Source organism: Saccharomyces cerevisiae, chromosome XVI, assembly GCF_000146045.2.
Source record: "Saccharomyces cerevisiae S288C chromosome XVI, complete sequence".
Lineage (NCBI taxonomy): Eukaryota > Fungi > Ascomycota > Saccharomycetes > Saccharomycetales > Saccharomycetaceae > Saccharomyces > Saccharomyces cerevisiae.
The window spans coordinates 264,248-283,115 of NC_001148.4; the positions used below are offsets into that span (position 1 = coordinate 264,248).

General features: G+C 36.9%; 11 protein-coding genes and 1 non-coding gene across 12 annotated transcripts, besides 4 other annotated features; 7 read left to right on the plus strand and 5 right to left on the minus strand.

Moving 5' to 3' along the window:
• Positions 1-354: 354 nt before the first annotated feature.
• YPL152W-A (uncharacterized protein) lies at positions 355-453 on the plus strand (the record flags this gene model as incomplete). Its single annotated transcript, NM_001184627.1, has 1 exon — positions 355-453. The coding sequence occupies one exon, from the start codon at positions 355-357 to the stop codon at positions 451-453; it is 99 nt and encodes a 32-aa protein (NP_878180.1).
• Positions 454-780: 327 nt separating this feature from the next.
• Positions 781-1,857, plus strand: RRD2 (peptidylprolyl isomerase RRD2; the record flags this gene model as incomplete). The annotated part of the gene is made up of 1 exon (NM_001183966.1): positions 781-1,857. One exon carries the CDS (start codon positions 781-783, stop codon positions 1,855-1,857), a length of 1,077 nt encoding a protein of 358 aa, NP_015173.1.
• A 75-nt stretch (positions 1,858-1,932) lies between these two features.
• On the minus strand, positions 1,933-3,288 carry PRP46 (mRNA splicing protein PRP46; the record flags this gene model as incomplete). The annotated part of the gene is made up of 1 exon (NM_001183965.1): positions 1,933-3,288. The coding sequence occupies one exon, from the start codon at positions 3,286-3,288 to the stop codon at positions 1,933-1,935; it is 1,356 nt and encodes a 451-aa protein (NP_015174.1).
• A 652-nt stretch (positions 3,289-3,940) lies between these two features.
• On the plus strand, positions 3,941-6,646 carry YPL150W (non-specific serine/threonine protein kinase; the record flags this gene model as incomplete). The annotated part of the gene is made up of 1 exon (NM_001183964.1): positions 3,941-6,646. The coding sequence occupies one exon, from the start codon at positions 3,941-3,943 to the stop codon at positions 6,644-6,646; it is 2,706 nt and encodes a 901-aa protein (NP_015175.1).
• Positions 6,647-6,988: 342 nt separating this feature from the next.
• Positions 6,989-7,030: a regulatory region (One of four upstream open reading frames (uORFs) in 5' untranslated region of ATG5 gene, regulate translation).
• Positions 7,005-7,055: a regulatory region (One of four upstream open reading frames (uORFs) in 5' untranslated region of ATG5 gene, regulate translation).
• Positions 7,052-7,060: a regulatory region (One of four upstream open reading frames (uORFs) in 5' untranslated region of ATG5 gene, regulate translation).
• Positions 7,055-7,060: a regulatory region (One of four upstream open reading frames (uORFs) in 5' untranslated region of ATG5 gene, regulate translation).
• Positions 7,061-7,062: 2 nt separating this feature from the next.
• Positions 7,063-7,947, plus strand: ATG5 (Atg5p; the record flags this gene model as incomplete). Its single annotated transcript, NM_001183963.1, has 1 exon — positions 7,063-7,947. The coding sequence occupies one exon, from the start codon at positions 7,063-7,065 to the stop codon at positions 7,945-7,947; it is 885 nt and encodes a 294-aa protein (NP_015176.1).
• A 99-nt stretch (positions 7,948-8,046) lies between these two features.
• On the minus strand, positions 8,047-8,568 carry PPT2 (holo-[acyl-carrier-protein] synthase; the record flags this gene model as incomplete). Its single annotated transcript, NM_001183962.1, has 1 exon — positions 8,047-8,568. One exon carries the CDS (start codon positions 8,566-8,568, stop codon positions 8,047-8,049), a length of 522 nt encoding a protein of 173 aa, NP_015177.2.
• A 439-nt stretch (positions 8,569-9,007) lies between these two features.
• PXA1 (ATP-binding cassette long-chain fatty acid transporter PXA1) lies at positions 9,008-11,620 on the plus strand (the record flags this gene model as incomplete). Its single annotated transcript, NM_001183961.1, has 1 exon — positions 9,008-11,620. The coding sequence occupies one exon, from the start codon at positions 9,008-9,010 to the stop codon at positions 11,618-11,620; it is 2,613 nt and encodes an 870-aa protein (NP_015178.1).
• A 294-nt stretch (positions 11,621-11,914) lies between these two features.
• Positions 11,915-13,282, minus strand: NOP53 (Nop53p; the record flags this gene model as incomplete). Its single annotated transcript, NM_001183960.1, has 1 exon — positions 11,915-13,282. One exon carries the CDS (start codon positions 13,280-13,282, stop codon positions 11,915-11,917), a length of 1,368 nt encoding a protein of 455 aa, NP_015179.1.
• Positions 13,283-14,147: 865 nt separating this feature from the next.
• Positions 14,148-15,452, minus strand: KES1 (oxysterol-binding protein KES1; the record flags this gene model as incomplete). Its single annotated transcript, NM_001183959.1, has 1 exon — positions 14,148-15,452. One exon carries the CDS (start codon positions 15,450-15,452, stop codon positions 14,148-14,150), a length of 1,305 nt encoding a protein of 434 aa, NP_015180.1.
• Positions 15,453-16,232: 780 nt separating this feature from the next.
• On the plus strand, positions 16,233-16,679 carry POC4 (Poc4p; the record flags this gene model as incomplete). Its single annotated transcript, NM_001183958.1, has 1 exon — positions 16,233-16,679. The coding sequence occupies one exon, from the start codon at positions 16,233-16,235 to the stop codon at positions 16,677-16,679; it is 447 nt and encodes a 148-aa protein (NP_015181.1).
• A 129-nt stretch (positions 16,680-16,808) lies between these two features.
• Positions 16,809-17,270, minus strand: SNR17B. The gene has a single exon (NR_132267.1). It is a non-coding gene; the product is annotated as an SNR17B (small nucleolar RNA).
• Positions 17,271-17,874: 604 nt separating this feature from the next.
• On the plus strand, positions 17,875-18,723 carry RPL33A (60S ribosomal protein eL33 RPL33A; the record flags this gene model as incomplete). Its single annotated transcript, NM_001183957.1, has 2 exons — positions 17,875-17,893; positions 18,419-18,723. The coding sequence occupies 2 exons, from the start codon at positions 17,875-17,877 to the stop codon at positions 18,721-18,723; spliced, it is 324 nt and encodes a 107-aa protein (NP_015182.1).
• Between the last annotated feature and the right edge of the window lie 145 nt (positions 18,724-18,868).

Here is an 18,868-nt window from a genome sequence, read left to right on the forward strand (position 1 = left end):
TAAGAAAATCGAATGCATATACAAAATTAGTTTGTCTTCCAATAATCTCTACCGTCCTTTTCTGCTTTCTTACCTTTTCTTGATCAGAGATTTCAAAATGGTAACTTTGGTACCCTTTATCTTCTCAACCTGTACCTTTATTCTATAAATGTTTTCATTTCCAAGTCTACCCACGGTGATGATTTTTCTGCCAATTTTACGCGTCACTCCCGTTGCCGTATCAACGCGTCCACACCACCTCACCCTCGAAATGAAAATAAATATGTTAATAGATGCACGTTTCATTGACATCTGTGACAAACACTTTCCGGCTTAATTAAAAGGAAGCAGGCTATTAATGCACCAACCAAACAAATGATGGTTCACCTCACGCTGAAATCTCATCTAATAAAGGAAGAATTACTTTGGCATGCTTTATCTCCGTCCTATAGTTGCCGATACCACGGTAGATAATACAGTATCATTCTAAAAGTACCATTTAGGTAGGTGCTGAGCGAACCAATAAGTAAGTTTTTGTTTTTTCTCAGTGTTTGCTTTGAATTTACATTGAAATACGTTGTTTTGGACGTACTACAATAGCCGCCATAATAGATTTTCGGGTAACTTTTACACTCTTCCCTCTCTTTCACGTGAGTAAGCACAGAATAAAATCCTAACGGATGTGATAGAACAAAAGGGATATCAATGACAAGAGAGAGGTACTTTATGTTAGTCGCCTGTGCAGAAAGAACAGTCCATAAACAACAATCCGTAAAGAACAATATAAATATTTAGAAAAAGATGTTGCCAGAAAAGAGACTATTGACTCCAGACGATATGAAACTATGGGAAGAATCCCCAACAAGAGCTCATTTCACTAAATTTATTATAGATTTGGCTGAATCTGTCAAAGGACATGAGAATTCCCAGTACAAAGAACCAATATCGGAGTCAATAAACAGTATGATGAACTTGCTTTCGCAAATAAAAGATATCACTCAGAAGCACCCAGTAATAAAGGATGCAGATAGCTCGAGATTTGGTAAGGTTGAGTTTAGGGACTTTTATGACGAAGTTTCACGGAATTCCAGGAAGATCTTACGTTCCGAATTTCCCTCTCTCACAGATGAGCAGTTGGAACAATTATCGATTTATCTAGATGAATCATGGGGAAATAAAAGAAGAATTGATTATGGTTCAGGTCATGAATTAAATTTCATGTGTTTACTTTATGGACTCTATAGTTATGGAATATTCAATCTTTCAAACGATTCAACTAACCTCGTGCTGAAAGTTTTTATAGAATACCTTAAAATAATGAGGATACTAGAAACTAAATATTGGCTTGAGCCTGCGGGCTCTCATGGTGTTTGGGGATTAGATGATTATCATTTCCTTCCATTTCTATTTGGTGCCTTCCAATTAACCACCCACAAGCACTTAAAGCCGATATCAATTCACAATAATGAGCTCGTAGAAATGTTCGCTCATCGGTACTTATATTTTGGTTGTATCGCTTTTATTAATAAGGTCAAGTCATCCGCCTCCTTGAGATGGCATTCTCCTATGCTAGATGACATCAGCGGTGTAAAGACTTGGTCAAAAGTTGCTGAAGGGATGATAAAAATGTATAAAGCCGAAGTCCTTAGTAAATTGCCCATCATGCAACATTTTTACTTTAGCGAGTTTTTGCCTTGTCCGGATGGTGTATCTCCACCAAGAGGCCACATACATGATGGGACTGATAAGGATGATGAGTGCAATTTTGAAGGACATGTTCATACTACTTGGGGAGACTGCTGTGGTATAAAGTTACCGAGCGCTATTGCGGCTACTGAGATGAATAAAAAACATCATAAACCAATACCTTTTGATTAGGAAAAGTCCATTTATAGATGCTATCTCATTGTATATACACGTATACAGGGTACGTACTTTTTCCATCTACTCCCACTAAAATCTTTTGGCGCTTAAGTTGGGGTTCCACGCTAGCCCCGGTTCTGACTCTTTTGTAGCCGTCTCATCCTGTTTCCAAATCTTTATGCTTTTGTCTGCTTCTCCAGTGATTAATCTTAAACCTGTTTTATCGAAAGTGCTACAAAGAACACTCCGTTCACCTTCCAGAGAGCCTACCATTTCTCTCGTGGCCAACGATTGGTATTTGTGACCAGACTTATAATCATAAAAGGAAAGCACACCATTGTCACCGCCAGCGAATAATACATCATCTTGATTAATGCTTAAAGTATTGATTATGCCTGTCTTTTCAGACTCAAAATTGGTGAGTAAAGACCCCTCTGCTAATCCCCATGATCTGATGTCATCAGTACACGCAGAAGCCACCGAAAACTCCTTAGGATGCAACGCTGTAGCTCTCACAGACCTCTTATGATGTGTTAGAACTTTCATTGTTTTCCCAGCAACTACATCCCATAACCTTACCGTAGCATCAGTCGATGAACTCACCACTTGAGGGTCTACTGGAGTACACTGTACTTGATTGATTGGACCCTTATGCCCAACTAGTGTAATAACAGGTATTCTGGTTCTCATATCCCAGAGTTTGATAACGCTATCTCGGCCTGCGGTAGCTATGAGATCCAGCGTTGGATGTATGCTCACCGTACGAACCCCCGATAAATGTCCATAGTAATCTCTAATAATTTGGTTTTTCTCTAGGTCCCAGCATTTGACCGTCTTATCTTCACTAACAGAAAATAAATAAGGATGTCGATCTGACACAGCAACGTCTCTCACTGTCATTACATGCCCTGCTAAGGTAGTTTTTAATTTTCCTGTTGCAAGATCCCAAACTTTCATTGTCGTATCATTACTTCCGGTGATGAACCATTCGTTGTCAACAGGATCGATTGCAACGCATCGTACCCATCCAAGATGGCCATTGATAACGCGTGAAAGTTTCCAGGGTGCATGCCATTCCGGCCTTTGTGACAGAAGTTTTTCGTATCGATTAACTATAAGTTCTTCAGCAACCTCTGGTTGGAAAATTTTATTCACAAAAGCAGATGCATGCGTATCGTGATCTTTCTTGCTAATCACTGCTTGTGATGCTTCTGAAAAATCTGTAGGAACATGCTGCAGAGTAACTTTCTTGCCTTCACCACTAAAAGAAGAACTTTCCTTCCTATAAGTATCATATCGCATTAGCAATGATTTCTGACCTTCCATTTCGCTTTGTAGGTGGGGCGGCAGAGTGGCCATATATGAAAATTGGTTATTCCAGCGTATTCTGGAATAAAATTTGTCTACATCTCCTAAATTTTCGACTTTGTGATCATTTCCGTCCATTCTCACTAATCTCCATGTAACACAGTGTCTGCATCCTCGGAAATGGTTTTAAGATGCAATGAAGTGGGTAATAATTACTGTTAGCTTCACATCTTGAATAATCTTTTATTGCCAAAATTGTAGCTTTTCCGTATTAGATGATGAAGAATTTTGAGCACCCTTACTTAATAAAAGAGTTGTTGAACTCGAAATAGGAATACGAGATGAGGAGTAATTCTCTGAAAGTAGATAGCTCCTCTTGTCACATTGAATGCTACTTTATTGTGACTATAGGTGATTTAAGCGAACGAATGTTCTTAGGTCATCGTGGATTTGTGTGGTGATTTTCGGCTTATCTTAACAATGTTGACCGCGTGGACCCTCCCAATCTTGACAACAGAACACTTATCAATAACGGTATACAATAAATATCTTGTATGAATTAAATAAAGTAACGTTTTTTCCCTCATATCATTCCGAATCATTACGAAAATTCCAATACCTGTATTTTGAAGTCAACAAGAGTTTCGTTATCCGAATACTATTTTTTGTATCAATAAATTTTGTTTCGTTTTTCATTAATAACTAGTCACTGTGTAGTGGAAGCAAGTTCTCCTTATCCGTTGCCAAGAGACAATAAAAGACCCACATATAGGTGAATATACTGCTCACCATGGTTAATCCTGTTGGATCCTCGAAATTGGAACAAAACAATATAAAAAGCATTATAGGATCATCGTACAATCGACTATACAGCCAATTTACTTCTGATGAGTTGACAGAAGTGGGAAACTACAAGATTTTAAAACAAATAGGTGAAGGAAGTTTTGGAAAAGTATATTTAGCGCTCCATAGACCAACACATCGTAAAGTCTGCCTAAAGACGAGTGATAAGAATGATCCCAATATCGTTAGAGAGGTATTTTACCATAGACAGTTCGATTTTCCTTATATTACAAAGCTTTATGAAGTGATAGTGACAGAATCAAAAGTGTGGATGGCATTAGAATATTGCCCAGGGAAGGAATTATATGACCACTTACTTTCTCTGCGTAGAATATCGTTATTGGAATGCGGAGAGTTGTTTGCACAAATTTCAGGTGCTGTTTACTATGCACACTCAATGCATTGTGTTCATAGAGATTTGAAGTTAGAGAATATTTTATTAGACAAAAATGGAAATGCAAAATTGACGGATTTTGGTTTTACGAGAGAATGTATGACAAAGACGACATTAGAAACGGTTTGCGGTACCACAGTTTATATGGCACCTGAATTGATAGAAAGAAGGACTTATGATGGATTCAAGATTGATATATGGTCATTGGGAGTGATACTATACACATTAATTACGGGATATTTGCCATTTGATGATGACGATGAGGCTAAAACGAAATGGAAAATCGTCAATGAAGAACCGAAATACGATGCTAAAGTTATTCCGGACGATGCTAGGGATTTGATCTCACGATTATTGGCTAAAAATCCGGGAGAGCGCCCATCGTTGTCACAAGTTTTACGCCACCCTTTTTTACAGCCTTACGGTTCAGTGGTTTTAGATCAGACTCAGAAAATTTTGTGCAGACAGCGCAGTGGAGGGACTCAGTTTAAAAGTAAATTAGAAAGGCGATTGCTGAAGCGTCTTAAACAATCAGGGGTTGATACGCAAGCAATAAAACAATCAATTTTGAAAAAAAAGTGCGATTCACTCTCGGGTCTATGGTTATTGTTGTTAGCCCAAGGGAAAAAGCAAGAAAATTGCAAATATCCAAAAAGAAGCAGGTCCGTTTTATCAGTCAAAAAAGTTATTGAAAGTGCTACGCATAACGACACTAATGGCATTAGCGAAGATGTTTTGAAACCCTCACTTGAACTTTCTAGAGCTGCTTCATTGAGTAAAATGCTCAATAAAGGCTCAGATTTTGTAACATCGATGACTCCGGTTAGCAGAAAGAAGTCTAAAGATTCAGCAAAAGTTCTGAATCCTACTCTCTCTAAAATATCCTCACAAAGGGCTTATAGTCACTCTATTGCAGGTTCTCCTCGCAAGTCCAATAATTTCTTACAAAAAGTTTCTAGTTTTTTCAAGTCAAAAAAAAGCTCTAACAGCAATAGCAACAATAGTATTCACACAAATGTTAGTGAAAGCTTGATTGCAAGCAATAGAGGAGCCCCATCTTCAGGGTCGTTTCTCAAAAAAAACAGTGGTTCTATTCAGAAATCAAGAACTGACACTGTTGCAAATCCTTCAAGGACGGAGTCTATAGGATCGTTAAACGAAAATGTTGCCGGTGCCATTGTGCCACGGAGTGCTAATAATACTACATTAGAAAATAAGAAAACTTCTGGGAATGAAATAGGCTTAAAAGTAGCTCCAGAACTATTATTAAATGAACATATCCGAATAGAGGAACCTCGCCTCAAGCGCTTCAAATCGTCCATATCAAGTGAAATATCTCAAACTTCTACTGGTAATTATGATAGCGAATCTGCGGAAAATTCTAGGTCTATATCTTTTGATGGAAAAGTTTCCCCGCCACCGATACGAAATCGGCCATTGTCAGAGATATCGCAAATTTCTAATGACACTTATATATCAGAGTACTCCACTGATGGTAATAATTCGTCATTCAAAATTTCAGACACTATCAAGCCGAGCTATATACGAAAAGGCTCTGAAACTACCTCGCAGTATTCAGCTTCATCCGAAAAAATGACAAATGGCTACGGTAGAAAATTTGTCAGGAGGGATTTAAGCATTGTATCGACTGCGTCGAGCACCTCTGAAAGAAGTTCAAGAACAGATTCCTTTTACGATATCACTACAGCTACACCAGTTGTGACCACTGATAATAGGCGCAATAAAAACAATAATCTGAAAGAGTCTGTTTTGCCCAGATTTGGGACTCAAAGGCCATGGACTGGCAAAAGGACGTATACCACGTCCCGCCATGGCAAGAATGCTAGGCGTTCGTCTAAAAGAGGTCTGTTCAAAATAACTTCTTCAAATACAGACTCTATTATTCAAGAAGTAAGCTCATCAGAAGAAGAAGATCATAATGTTATCTATAGCAAGGGAAAGGGTCTTCCAACACCAGTTTTGCAAACTAAAGGATTAATAGAAAATGGGTTGAACGAACGCGATGAAGAAGGAGATGACGAGTATGCAATTCACACTGACGGAGAATTTTCTATCAAACCGCAGTTTTCCGATGACGTTATCGACAAACAGAATCATTTGCCCAGCGTGAAGGCTGTGGCAACTAAACGTTCGTTGAGCGAAGGAAGTAATTGGTCTAGTAGCTATTTGGATTCGGACAATAATCGGCGAAGGGTATCTTCATTGCTAGTAGAGGATGGGGGGAATCCTACAGCGTAGGTACCGGATAACAGAGTAACTGGTAAAAACGGCAAAAAATACTGTAAGGAAGTTGTCTATATATGTACATATGGATATTGCGGTATAATAAAAAAGCTTTAAAATTATAAAGAAACCCGACTTTTATCACATATAATTATATTATAAAAAAATAATGGCATCTGTATGAACTCGCGATTAAGCTCACTTTTTTCTAATGATCGAAGTTTTGTCCGGTTATCCAACTGTGGCAAGAACATCGCGAGGCGGAGCTAAACACAGAATTTTTGTAGCGCGATGAGAAACATAACGCCTCTTTAGATAAATTATCATCACCTTTTTTACACTAAATAATGAAGTAGCATGCTCAGAAGTGCGAATGAATTTTTGTTCTTTTGGTTCTAGAAGAACGGAGATAGGAAACCTATGATGTAAGTATGAATGACATTAAACAATTACTTTGGAATGGTGAGCTTAATGTGCTGGTATCGATCGATCCTTCATTTTTGATGAAAGGAAGTCCAAGAGAAATTGCGGTGCTACGAATAAGGGTACCAAGGGAAACATATTTAGTCAATTATATGCCCCTCATTTGGAACAAGATTAAAAGCTTTCTTTCTTTTGACCCATTGACCGACAGTGAGAAGTATTTCTGGTTTGAGCATAATAAGACGCCTATTCCGTGGAATTACCCAGTAGGTGTTTTGTTTGACTGCCTAGCCGGAAAAAGCGCTACTTTTACCACCTCTTTTGAGAACCAGGTAAAGGATGTTCTCACTTTTTTGAGAATTCACTTGGTTATGGGCGATTCGTTGCCACCAACTATCATTCCCATCGCATCTAGCAAAACGCAAGCGGAAAAGTTTTGGTTTCACCAATGGAAACAAGTTTGCTTCATACTGAATGGTTCCTCAAAAGCTATTATGTCTTTATCGGTCAACGAAGCTCGAAAATTTTGGGGCAGTGTTATTACGAGAAATTTCCAAGATTTCATTGAAATATCTAACAAGATAAGTTCATCAAGACCGCGACATATACCGCTCATCATTCAAACCTCAAGGACATCAGGAACTTTTCGAATATCACAACCAACTATCAGTATGACTGGAGTCAATCCTACGTTGAAGGATATTGAAGGCGATATTCTGGACGTAAAGGAAGGAATCAATGGTAATGATGTCATGGTTATTTGTCAAGGAATTGAAATTCCTTGGCATATGCTCCTGTATGATTTGTATTCTAAATTGCGAAGTTTTGATGGCTTTTTGTACATAACTCTTGTTCCTATAAAAGGCGGCGATAAAGCTTCCTCTGAGCTCTAAGAGCTGTTATATACGCATTTAAAAGTGTCATTCAAATATCGCAGAAAATAACTTGGACGTTGAAAATAGGGCCACATTTATACGGCTGCAAGAAAACTTTTACTCTCTTTCTACCAAGTTTGTTACTGCAATTAAATAATCTTTATCATGGGATAGCGAAACTAAAAACTCATGAGTGGAAAAGAGAGAATCGTAGTTTTTCGAGAGCTGTTGATACTTTGGATACTTTTTTCCAAACATCTTATCAAACTCTAACTGAGGTACACCTGTATCGGTTTGTGTTTTATATAGCATTCCAGCGTACAGTACTTGGGCAGGAGGTAGATCATGCTTTGAAACACAGCAACACAACGCTTTCAATGAGCATTCCTTCAAAGCCCAAACTCCCGCTATATATTCATGCAATCGTGGAGTTAAGCAGTTTTCTTCGATGAGAAGATTACTGAAATGAAATCTTTCCTTTTCATGCATGAACTTCCGTGTTATTTTATTCAAGGTAGAACGGCCACATGGGTCGAATGGGGAATATTTCTCTAGTATATGTGCAAATCTTGGCAAGTATACAATGTCAACTCCCACTCCTGCTATCTTACGTCCAATATTCCTCGATGCAAAACTCATCACTGGAGGCATTCAAAGCTAGCACTTATGAAATAAACGTTCATTAGAAAGCAATACTCCTGATAAGAAAATAGTGCTTAGCTTCTATTCAGCCTTCTTAAAGAACTAGCTTTTCTATCAAAAGTCAGATCTCTTATGACCGCTTGAACCTGTGGAATGTATATAAGCAGTTTTGATGTTAAGATTTTTTTTTCAATAGAATTTCTTCCTTCGGAAATAATCCCGATTAAGAAATTATTCTTGACGCAATATTCAGCTATATGTTGATCGGGCTTAACCGCATAAGTTTCGTTACCCTTTTTTACCCCAATTTTTAATTTCGGCGGTTATTTTCAGCCCTTTTAGAGTCAAGATATATAAGAATGCTTCTCTAAGAAGTGAGACTAACAATGAAACCCGTTTCAGACAATCTGGAAGTCTTAGAACGCATAACACAGAAATGTCAACAACATTAGCAGCACCAGCGAAACTAAAGAGTTTGCTCCTGAATCTACATACTCACTGTATTGGGCTACACGTTAACGATGTCACACCTAAAGTATATTTCAAGTTATTGATACGGCATCTTCTACAGATATCTAGATCAAACGCTGCTCATCCTAAGCTAAGAAGAAGGGCCCAGATTTTATTGGTATCGCTTTTCCTATCTGGTGTCACACTTTTTTCTGGTGTAACATATAGTACTTTCAAAATTATTCTAAAATGTTATAAATTTTACAAGTTTCCATGGAAGAGAAGGAATAGGAGACCTTTAATAAGAAGAACAAGATCTCAAATGCAATTAGACAGTGGTGCAAGAATAATGTATATTCCTGAAGTGGAATTAGTCGACCGCCAGAGTCCCGATGACAACAAATTTATGAATGCTACAGATAAAAAAAAAAGGAAAAGGATATTTATTCCACCAAAGGATAACGATGTATATGAACACGATAAGTTTCTTTTTAAAAATGTAGAACTGGAAAGAGCCAAGAATTCGCAGTTATTCTACTCAAAATTTTTAAACCAAATGAACGTCTTGTCTAAAATTTTAATTCCAACAGTTTTTGACAAAAACTTTCTTCTTTTAACTGCTCAAATTTTTTTCCTGGTGATGAGAACTTGGCTCTCTTTGTTTGTAGCCAAGCTGGATGGACAAATAGTCAAAAATATAATTGCTGGTAGAGGAAGAAGCTTTCTGTGGGACTTAGGGTGTTGGTTTTTAATTGCTGTCCCTGCTTCTTATACTAATAGTGCTATTAAGCTACTTCAAAGGAAGTTGAGTTTAAACTTTAGGGTAAATTTGACACGTTACATCCATGACATGTATTTGGATAAAAGACTAACATTTTACAAATTAATTTTTGATGCAAAGGCGTCCAATTCGGTAATCAAGAATATCGACAACTCCATTACTAATGATGTTGCAAAATTTTGCGATGCGACATGCTCCGTTTTTGCAAACATTGCAAAGCCAGTTATTGATTTAATATTCTTTTCGGTTTATTTACGTGATAATTTGGGAACTGTGGGAGTAGCAGGTATATTTGTTAATTATTTCATTACTGGGTTTATTTTGAGGAAATACACGCCACCATTAGGTAAATTGGCAGGCGAGAGATCTGCTTCAGACGGCGATTACTACAATTATCATCTAAACATGATAAATAATAGCGAAGAGATCGCATTTTACCAAGGAACAGCAGTGGAAAGGACGAAAGTTAAAGAGTTGTATGATGTGCTGATGGAAAAAATGCTGCTGGTTGATAAAGTCAAGTTTGGTTACAATATGTTGGAAGACTATGTTTTAAAATATACATGGTCCGGTTTGGGTTATGTTTTTGCCTCAATCCCTATCGTTATGTCTACCTTAGCGACAGGCATCAATTCAGAGGAAAAAAATATGAAGGAATTTATAGTCAACAAAAGGTTGATGTTGTCGCTTGCAGATGCAGGCTCGAGATTGATGCATTCGATAAAGGACATCTCACAATTGACCGGCTACACTAATAGGATATTTACTCTGCTTTCCGTCTTACACAGGGTTCACTCTCTGAACTTTAATTACGGCGCTGTTCCTTCAATCCTGTCAATACGTACAGAAGACGCTTCCAGAAATTCCAACTTATTACCCACCACGGATAATTCGCAAGATGCTATTCGTGGTACTATTCAACGCAATTTTAACGGTATTCGGTTAGAAAATATAGACGTAATCATTCCATCAGTAAGGGCGAGCGAAGGCATAAAGCTGATTAACAAGCTTACATTTCAAATTCCTTTGCATATTGACCCAATAACTTCAAAGTCCAATTCTATACAAGACTTATCGAAGGCAAATGATATAAAGTTACCATTTTTGCAGGGTTCTGGCTCCAGCCTGTTAATATTAGGGCCAAATGGTTGCGGTAAAAGTTCAATTCAACGCATTATAGCTGAAATATGGCCAGTGTATAACAAAAATGGATTATTGTCGATTCCTTCAGAAAATAATATTTTTTTTATTCCTCAGAAACCATATTTTAGTAGAGGTGGAACTTTAAGAGACCAAATTATATACCCCATGTCCTCGGATGAATTCTTTGATAGGGGGTTTAGAGATAAGGAGCTAGTACAGATATTAGTCGAAGTGAAACTAGATTATCTTTTAAAAAGAGGCGTTGGCTTAACTTACCTAGATGCCATTGCCGATTGGAAGGACTTATTAAGTGGTGGTGAAAAGCAAAGAGTAAATTTTGCTAGAATCATGTTTCATAAACCACTATACGTAGTATTAGATGAGGCTACAAACGCAATTAGTGTTGACATGGAAGACTATCTGTTCAATCTTTTAAAACGATACAGATTCAATTTCATTTCCATATCACAAAGACCCACATTAATCAAATATCATGAAATGTTACTAGAGATCGGTGAAAATCGAGATGGCAAATGGCAATTACAGGCAGTTGGTACCGATGAAGCAATCACGTCGATTGACAACGAGATTGAGGAATTGGAGAGAAAACTAGAAAGAGTAAAAGGTTGGGAAGATGAGAGGACGAAGCTACGGGAAAAGCTTGAAATTATTTGAAAACACCCTAGAAAGGGAGAGATTTTATTTAGCGAATATAATTTATATATTATTTCCGTAACTGAATTTGTACTTTTGAATGTTTAACTGATATCTAGAGATATCGACATGGGAATGCCCTCTCAAACTAGAAAAGGGCAGAGAACGAAAAGAAAATGAAACAATTTGTTACCTACTATACAGTTGTTGGTCTTGCCAACACAAATATGAACATATATATATATATCTCACTTGATGAATCCACGTATCAAGGACAACCTTTTCATGGAAACATATACTGTAAAACAAAAAACTCTATTTGAAGTCCTTATGTGTCCACTTTTCAGTGATTTTCTGCTTATACTTTCTACCTTTCCTAACGGGCACTCTTGTTTCGACCTTACCAGAACTTTGTAGTTTTCTCACAGTATCATATAGCAGATTTCCTTCAGGTTTCAGTTTTCTCAATGAGTCAGATAATTCGTCAGAAAATTTAATCTCCAATCTTTCATCAATCACAGAGTATTTCGTCCCTAACTTGTGTTTCTTATTTTTCTTGCTTTTTTTAACCTTGTTGCTATCTGACTCTATGGCTGAAAGTATCTCAGTCTCTTCAGAATTGATAACTTCTTCTAAATCTTTAACACGTTGTCTCAATTCTTTCAACTCTTGTTGCAATTTTACTTTCTCTTCATGTCTCTTTGCCTTGTTTCTTTGATATTTTGTTTTCTTTTTATTCTTCACAGGCTTATTTATTGATAGTTTTATTTCCTTATCAGATCCACTACATTGCGTACTTTCATTTTCATTTTCATTTTCTTCTTCTTCTTCTTCTTCTTCTTCGTTTGATGAAGACTCTTCCTCTTCATTGTCATCTAAAGTTTCCATTAAATGTCTAATTCTTTCTTTGTACTTTTCCAAGGCGATTCTTTCATCTTCTCTTGCCTTTTCCTCTTTATACTCTTTGTTTATCAATTCTGACCAAGCTTTATTGTTGGGATTGTAGGATTTACCAGCATGTGGAATTTCTGTGAATTCTTTTACTGCAATTGGCTCTATATCTAAAGTACTTGGTCTGACTGAAGCAGTAGACCAACTTGTCGTGGATTTTTTCAATAGTTCTTCAGGTATCTGGTCCTTTTTTTCCACATCAAGTTTGATACCGGAAGGTAATTTGACCTTCTGTTTCTTTGAATTGGATTCTTCACCCCATAAGTCGCCAGCCGTTGTTTTAACTAGACCGTCTTTGGCAACTCTATTCTTGATCTTCGATTCGCCGTGTACTCTGCCAGCCAAAGCCATTAATTTCTTTAATTCGTGTTTAGAAACACCTTGAATCTTATTAGGATTTCCACTACTATTCTTATGGTGATTTAGTGCTGCAATTTTTGAATTCGTTTTAACGGCGTCTAAAATCTCTTTACTTTTTAGAACCTTCTTAATTTGTTTCCTTTTAATTAATTTATTTTTCAATATCTCATCACCCTCAACATCAACATGAAAAAGAGCATCATTTTGCAAAGAGGTTATATCACTGGTACCATGCGTAATTTCATGATCAATTTTCTTTTCCATATATTGTTCTACGTCAGATAAATCGATATTTTTTCTCCATGCTTTCTTACCCTTTCTTGAAGACTGTTTGTATTGAGATGGTTTCTTGGTTAGATTAGTTGGAGCCATTTTTAAATAAATGATTCATTAACGTGAGGATGGTATGGATCACAAGAAAGCCGAACTAATAGCATAAGTTGTAATGTAAGGACCCCATCGCATTTTTATTGCTCTTTTCTTTTTTAGAAGTGAAAAAGCTCGGGCACGGAAAATTTTTTGATGGAATTATAGAATTTCGTCAAATATGACTGTATTCTCTCAGAGCACACCTGTTAGGTAATACGCAATATTATGATAATATTACTTTAGTACTTGGCGTTAGCCTCTTGTGTTTCATTGTTATGGAGTGATAAAACAGGCCTATGGTTCGATAAGCGTACAGATTTTGGGATATACCATAAACTTTGTATAGAAAGTGTTGTATAAGTGCATATACTCCATCGATTATGTGGTTCTACAAAATTGACATAAGAAAATTAGAGAGTTATAAAAAAGACAAAAGTGAGGATATCAACAGAGAAGATAAAATATAGTAATAGGTTGTAAATAATAACAAAACTTGCATGAAAACTTGGTAAACTTCAAATTTTAACCTTCGTATGATGATTAAAAAGGATATGACATCATGAGAAAAAAATGAGCGATCTGTCTATCAATAATTAAAGGAAGAAGTAGAAATAGATAAAGGTTTTTTCTGCTTCATCTTTAACAGCAATATAGCATATTCTTGTGGTTCGAAAGAATAAATTCTAGTCATTATAGTGAAAAGAGAACAAAACAATATAAGATTTAGGGGATGGTAAAAATGATTTCTTAGTTCCTCTAATGATTTCATATCCTTTCCTGTCACATGAAGAGAAAAAGGAAGGAAAAAGAAGAAAAGATAGATAATATATTAGTGCAACGGTAACAAGTTGTTACTTTATCGTTCTCCTTACAAAACAATTTCCTTTTCTTCGTCCCACAACTCTCTTTGGAATCTCCAATGAATGGATGAAAGATCCTCCTTCCTGTCTTCTTTGTCACCCACCAAAGTACCACTTGGAGCATTCTTCGTTGATAAATTTAGAGCAGAGGCGAGTTTTAAGAAAGTGTCATCCTTTTCAGGTACAAGGGCGCCTTCTTCGGGCGTGACAGAGTAGTCAAAATCTTTGAACCATCTTCTTTGCCAGCTAATGCCTTTAGCTTCTTCCTCTTTTCTCAATTCTCTTTGCGTTTCTTCCAATTCAGTTTTCGTTTTGGCAATTAAGTTAAAATCGCCTAATTTGATGGCACCAGCCACGTCGTACCAGGCTTTTCTACTTTCCAGTGGGTGTTGCTCCTCCAAAGGCTTGACATTCAGATGTTCAGCAGGGATTCTAGCAGCATCGTAAAATAATCGTGATTCTTCTTTCTTATTTGCCTTGATTATTTTAGAAGAGCCAGACCATTGGCCTGATATTGTGTATAATGCCTTTTCCTTGTCCTTGCTATCTTTAGAGTCTTTGTAAATTCTTGCCTTGAATGAATTCTTTTTACCAGAAAAGTAGCCTCTACCTGAAAATTCAATAACACAAAGTAGACCTGTCGAAGATTGGATATATGATTTTCCTTCCAATTCAACAAAGGGAGAAGCGACAAGAATACCTTCAATATGCAATGGAGGTGGGGTAACCAAATAACTCTCATCCTTAATATCCAACATAGTGTGACCAAATTGTTTAACAGTCAGCATTAAGGATTTAGTGAAACTGGCTTTAATTTGGTTGTAGCCTTGCAGCTTAACCTTGTTCTTATCATTGAAGATGGAAAAAGCAGTGACGGGTGGATGGTGAGAAACTTGCTCACTTAACAAAACCGTTTCTCCAAATTCAGGATGCTCTTTATTTTCCCATTTACCAACGAACAACTCACCTAGAAATGGGTTCAAAGGTTTTTTCTCAGAACCTAAGGATTCATTACGAGAACAGTATTGAGATTTTAAAGTGGAAATGAACCATTTAGTAACGGCCAGCATACGGGCCAATTCGGGTGACTCGACTTCAGGGTCAATTAAACAGTGTTCTTTGTAATTATCGTCATTGATAAAAGAGGGTTCCAAGAATAGCTCTGGATGTTCAGCCCAGTACTGAGAAAACTCGGTCAATGAGATTGGAGATAAAATGAATGGAGGAGCCGATAACGAAGAAAGATCACCATTGAATGAAGCGATTGACTTCAAGAAAGAAGTCCATGAGGATGAGCTTGCGTATTGAGACATGACTTGAAATTCTTGAGACTAAATCTTATAAATTTTTCGATTTGTTTCTAGGAGAAAAGTTTGATATATTTCTGTTATGTTCAGACTGGTGATTTCGTTGAAAGCGTGAACAAATAGCCAGTTTCTATCCAATGTATAGTTTTCTTTCTTTGTTTTTTTCTTTAGTACAACAGCTAGAAATTGGGTAAAAAAAAAGCCAATGTGATAGAGTCAAACTCAAAGAAAAGTTTACTTAAGAACTTATCGACGAAATATCGTTTTACTTGGAATAGTAATACTTGCACAGCTCAAGACAGAACTATTGAAAAATAAACCAGAGCCCAATAAACGTGGTACTTGTCGAGTAGTCCAGGAAATGGGCAAAGGTTGGAAAACAAGAATAATCAACGAACGCAATGGCAAAAGGAGAAGTCCGCATCCGTGCACCTCACAATTCCGAAAGATAATGACTTACGTGAGAGGGCCCAAAAATGCTGCAGCTAGTAAAACGCGAACGGAATGAGTTACTGGTCCCGTGAAGTGATTGACACAATGGTCGGTGCGATTATTCTTCGTGCTGTAACAAGATGAGGTACATACGGGAAAGAGCTTATTTTAGTTCGTTTAGGAGCTCCGGAAATTATTTGCACGAAAGTTTTCGTTGCCCGGATTGAAAATTTACTGTTGACATGAAAGTACATTAAAAGATTAGGTTCTGGTATATTGTTTATGTTTTACAAATGATTTGGACCGGGAAATTGCAAAAGATGCTTCCGTTGAGATTAGACGCGAGTGATTGTGATGTTAGTAAAGACGATTAGCCGAACTATTGAATCAGAATCTGGATTTCTACAGCCGACGCTGGATGTTATTGCTACTCTACCTGCAGACGATCGTTCTAAAAAAATACCTATTAGTCTGGTAGTGGGATTTAAACAAGAGGCCTCGCTGAATTCATCTTCATCCTTATCATGTTATTACTACGCCATTCCCTTAATGAGGGATAGACATATTAACCTCAAATCAGGCGGAAGCAACGTTGTGGGGATACCGTTATTAGATACTAAAGATGACCGGATTCGTGATATGGCTAGACACATGGCCACAATAATATCTGAAAGGTTCAATAGGCCGTGTTATGTAACGTGGTCATCGCTGCCTAGTGAAGATCCCTCTATGCTAGTAGCAAACCATTTATATATCTTAAAGAAGTGTCTCGATCTCTTGAAAACTGAACTCGGTGAGTAAAGTAAGAGTTCTTTAGACATTCATGATTGTAATGTAATTTAATTAAAATACTAAGTATAATGCGGCTCCAAAATACTGAATCAAACCTTTGATTCGAAAATATTTTGGAAAAAATAAATGATTTGATTGACTTGTCAGACTGCCATTTGTACCCACCCATGAATCCCTATCCTTCCAAAATGGAAGCACATAGGATGGGTCAAGATCATCGCGCCATTAAATATCGCAACAAATTCCAAAGGAAGTTATCACAATTGCAACGGCAAAGCAAAATTTTATTCAAAATTATAGATGGCCGAACCGCTAAGGATTGCGGACCAAGCTAATTTAAATTCGATTTCATTTCCTCACTCTGGGGTACAAAGGTTATGGGGCTCATCAACCAAGTTGGATTCAGTGGCTCTTTTGAAGAGTCAAAGAGTGACGATTCCTATAGAAATGATCCTACTGTTGAATGTGTTAGTCAAAACCTGAAGCTGGTGAAATAGAAGATGGTTGTTGAATACGACAATCGCATTGCCTAATTATTGGGTATGCTTTGTTATATTCCTAATAAAGTATATGGTATAAAACATACTGAAGTACGTCGACAATTTTTTTAGTAAAAAGAACAAGAAGAGAATAAAACTAAGAAAAGGATGAATGAGTGAAGTTATCAAGTTGTTTGGAAAGAGCTCACTATTTATATGTTTCTTTAACTTTACTCATTCACCTCATCGAGAATGGAAAAACTAATGAAAAATTCAGCCCTAAGAAAAATGCTCGAAATACATATCGTAGTAGTTACCCACCTCTCGTTGCAATTTTTTCCACGGCAATATTAACATCCTTACCTCTTTACACCCTTACACTTCCTTTGATTACTTTTTTTTTTCTTCTCTCAGTTTGTTTCGCGTACACACCTTGGGTGCCCGTCGAAGAATTCTCCGCTCAATGGAACGTACGGAGGTCATACTCAGCTTCCCTCTAGCAGTACAGTCGTTAGACAGAGCTGATTCATCTTTTCCGGCCTAAACTCGTATCCTGTCCCTCCCTTCTACTCTTCACCGGCATGATACCTTTGCCTCCCGTTTGGCAAAATATTCGCTATCAAGCTTTAATTTACGTGTATTAATCACTAGTTCAAAACTTGAGTTATTTTGCCTTGAGCAATTGTAAGAATCCGTAAGAAACCAACAATCAAATAAATTGAAAAATGGCTGAATCCCATAGATGTATGTTAAAACTGATGACGAGAAGACATTAAAAATATTTTGTGCTAGTAATTTGGAATTTTCAAGTGAAACGTTGATAATAAAGGAAAAAGCGACTTCAGAAAAGCTACCAGATCATATACGTGGTGACTAAAATGTGCAAGAATATAGAAAGTGTAAGATGAATGCAAAACTCAGATTTAACACCAGACAGCTAAAGGGTCCAAGTAGAACAAATCAAGTATACCAGAACTATATCTAAGTTTTATCTTTATAATAAAAGAGTCTACTATCGTTTCTGGGTAACTTATAAAATAATTTGCAGTATCGAAATTTACGAGATCACATTTACCATCGATATCCAATTTGACTGTTAAAAGCTCTAAATTATGGCATTCTTCGACAATGGAGAAGCCTAAGCTTGATGATGAAGTCGCATAACTCTTCGATAATACAGAATTTGCTAGCTCAATAATAACCACCATCTAAGATGATCATTAAATACTAACATTTTGTTTTGGGATTTTATTCCTTTTTTTTTTTTAGTGTACGTCAAAGGTAAGCACTTATCCTACCAAAGATCCAAGAGAGTCAACAACCCAAATGTCTCTTTGATCAAGATCGAAGGTGTCGCTACTCCACAAGATGCTCAATTTTACTTGGGTAAGCGTATTGCCTACGTCTACAGAGCCTCCAAGGAAGTCAGGGGTTCTAAGATTAGAGTTATGTGGGGTAAGGTTACCAGAACTCACGGTAACTCTGGTGTCGTTAGAGCCACCTTCAGAAACAATTTGCCAGCCAAGACCTTCGGTGCTTCTGTTAGAATCTTCTTGTACCCATCCAACATCTAAATTTGTTGATTGTATAAGTACTCTATTAAACATCGTTATTTTCTCTTTTATTACTATTAATATTATTATATTTTGAGAATAGAAAAGACTAATATATATATAGTATAATTTTTAAAATTAATTCCGTACAAAAGGCAAAAGAAAT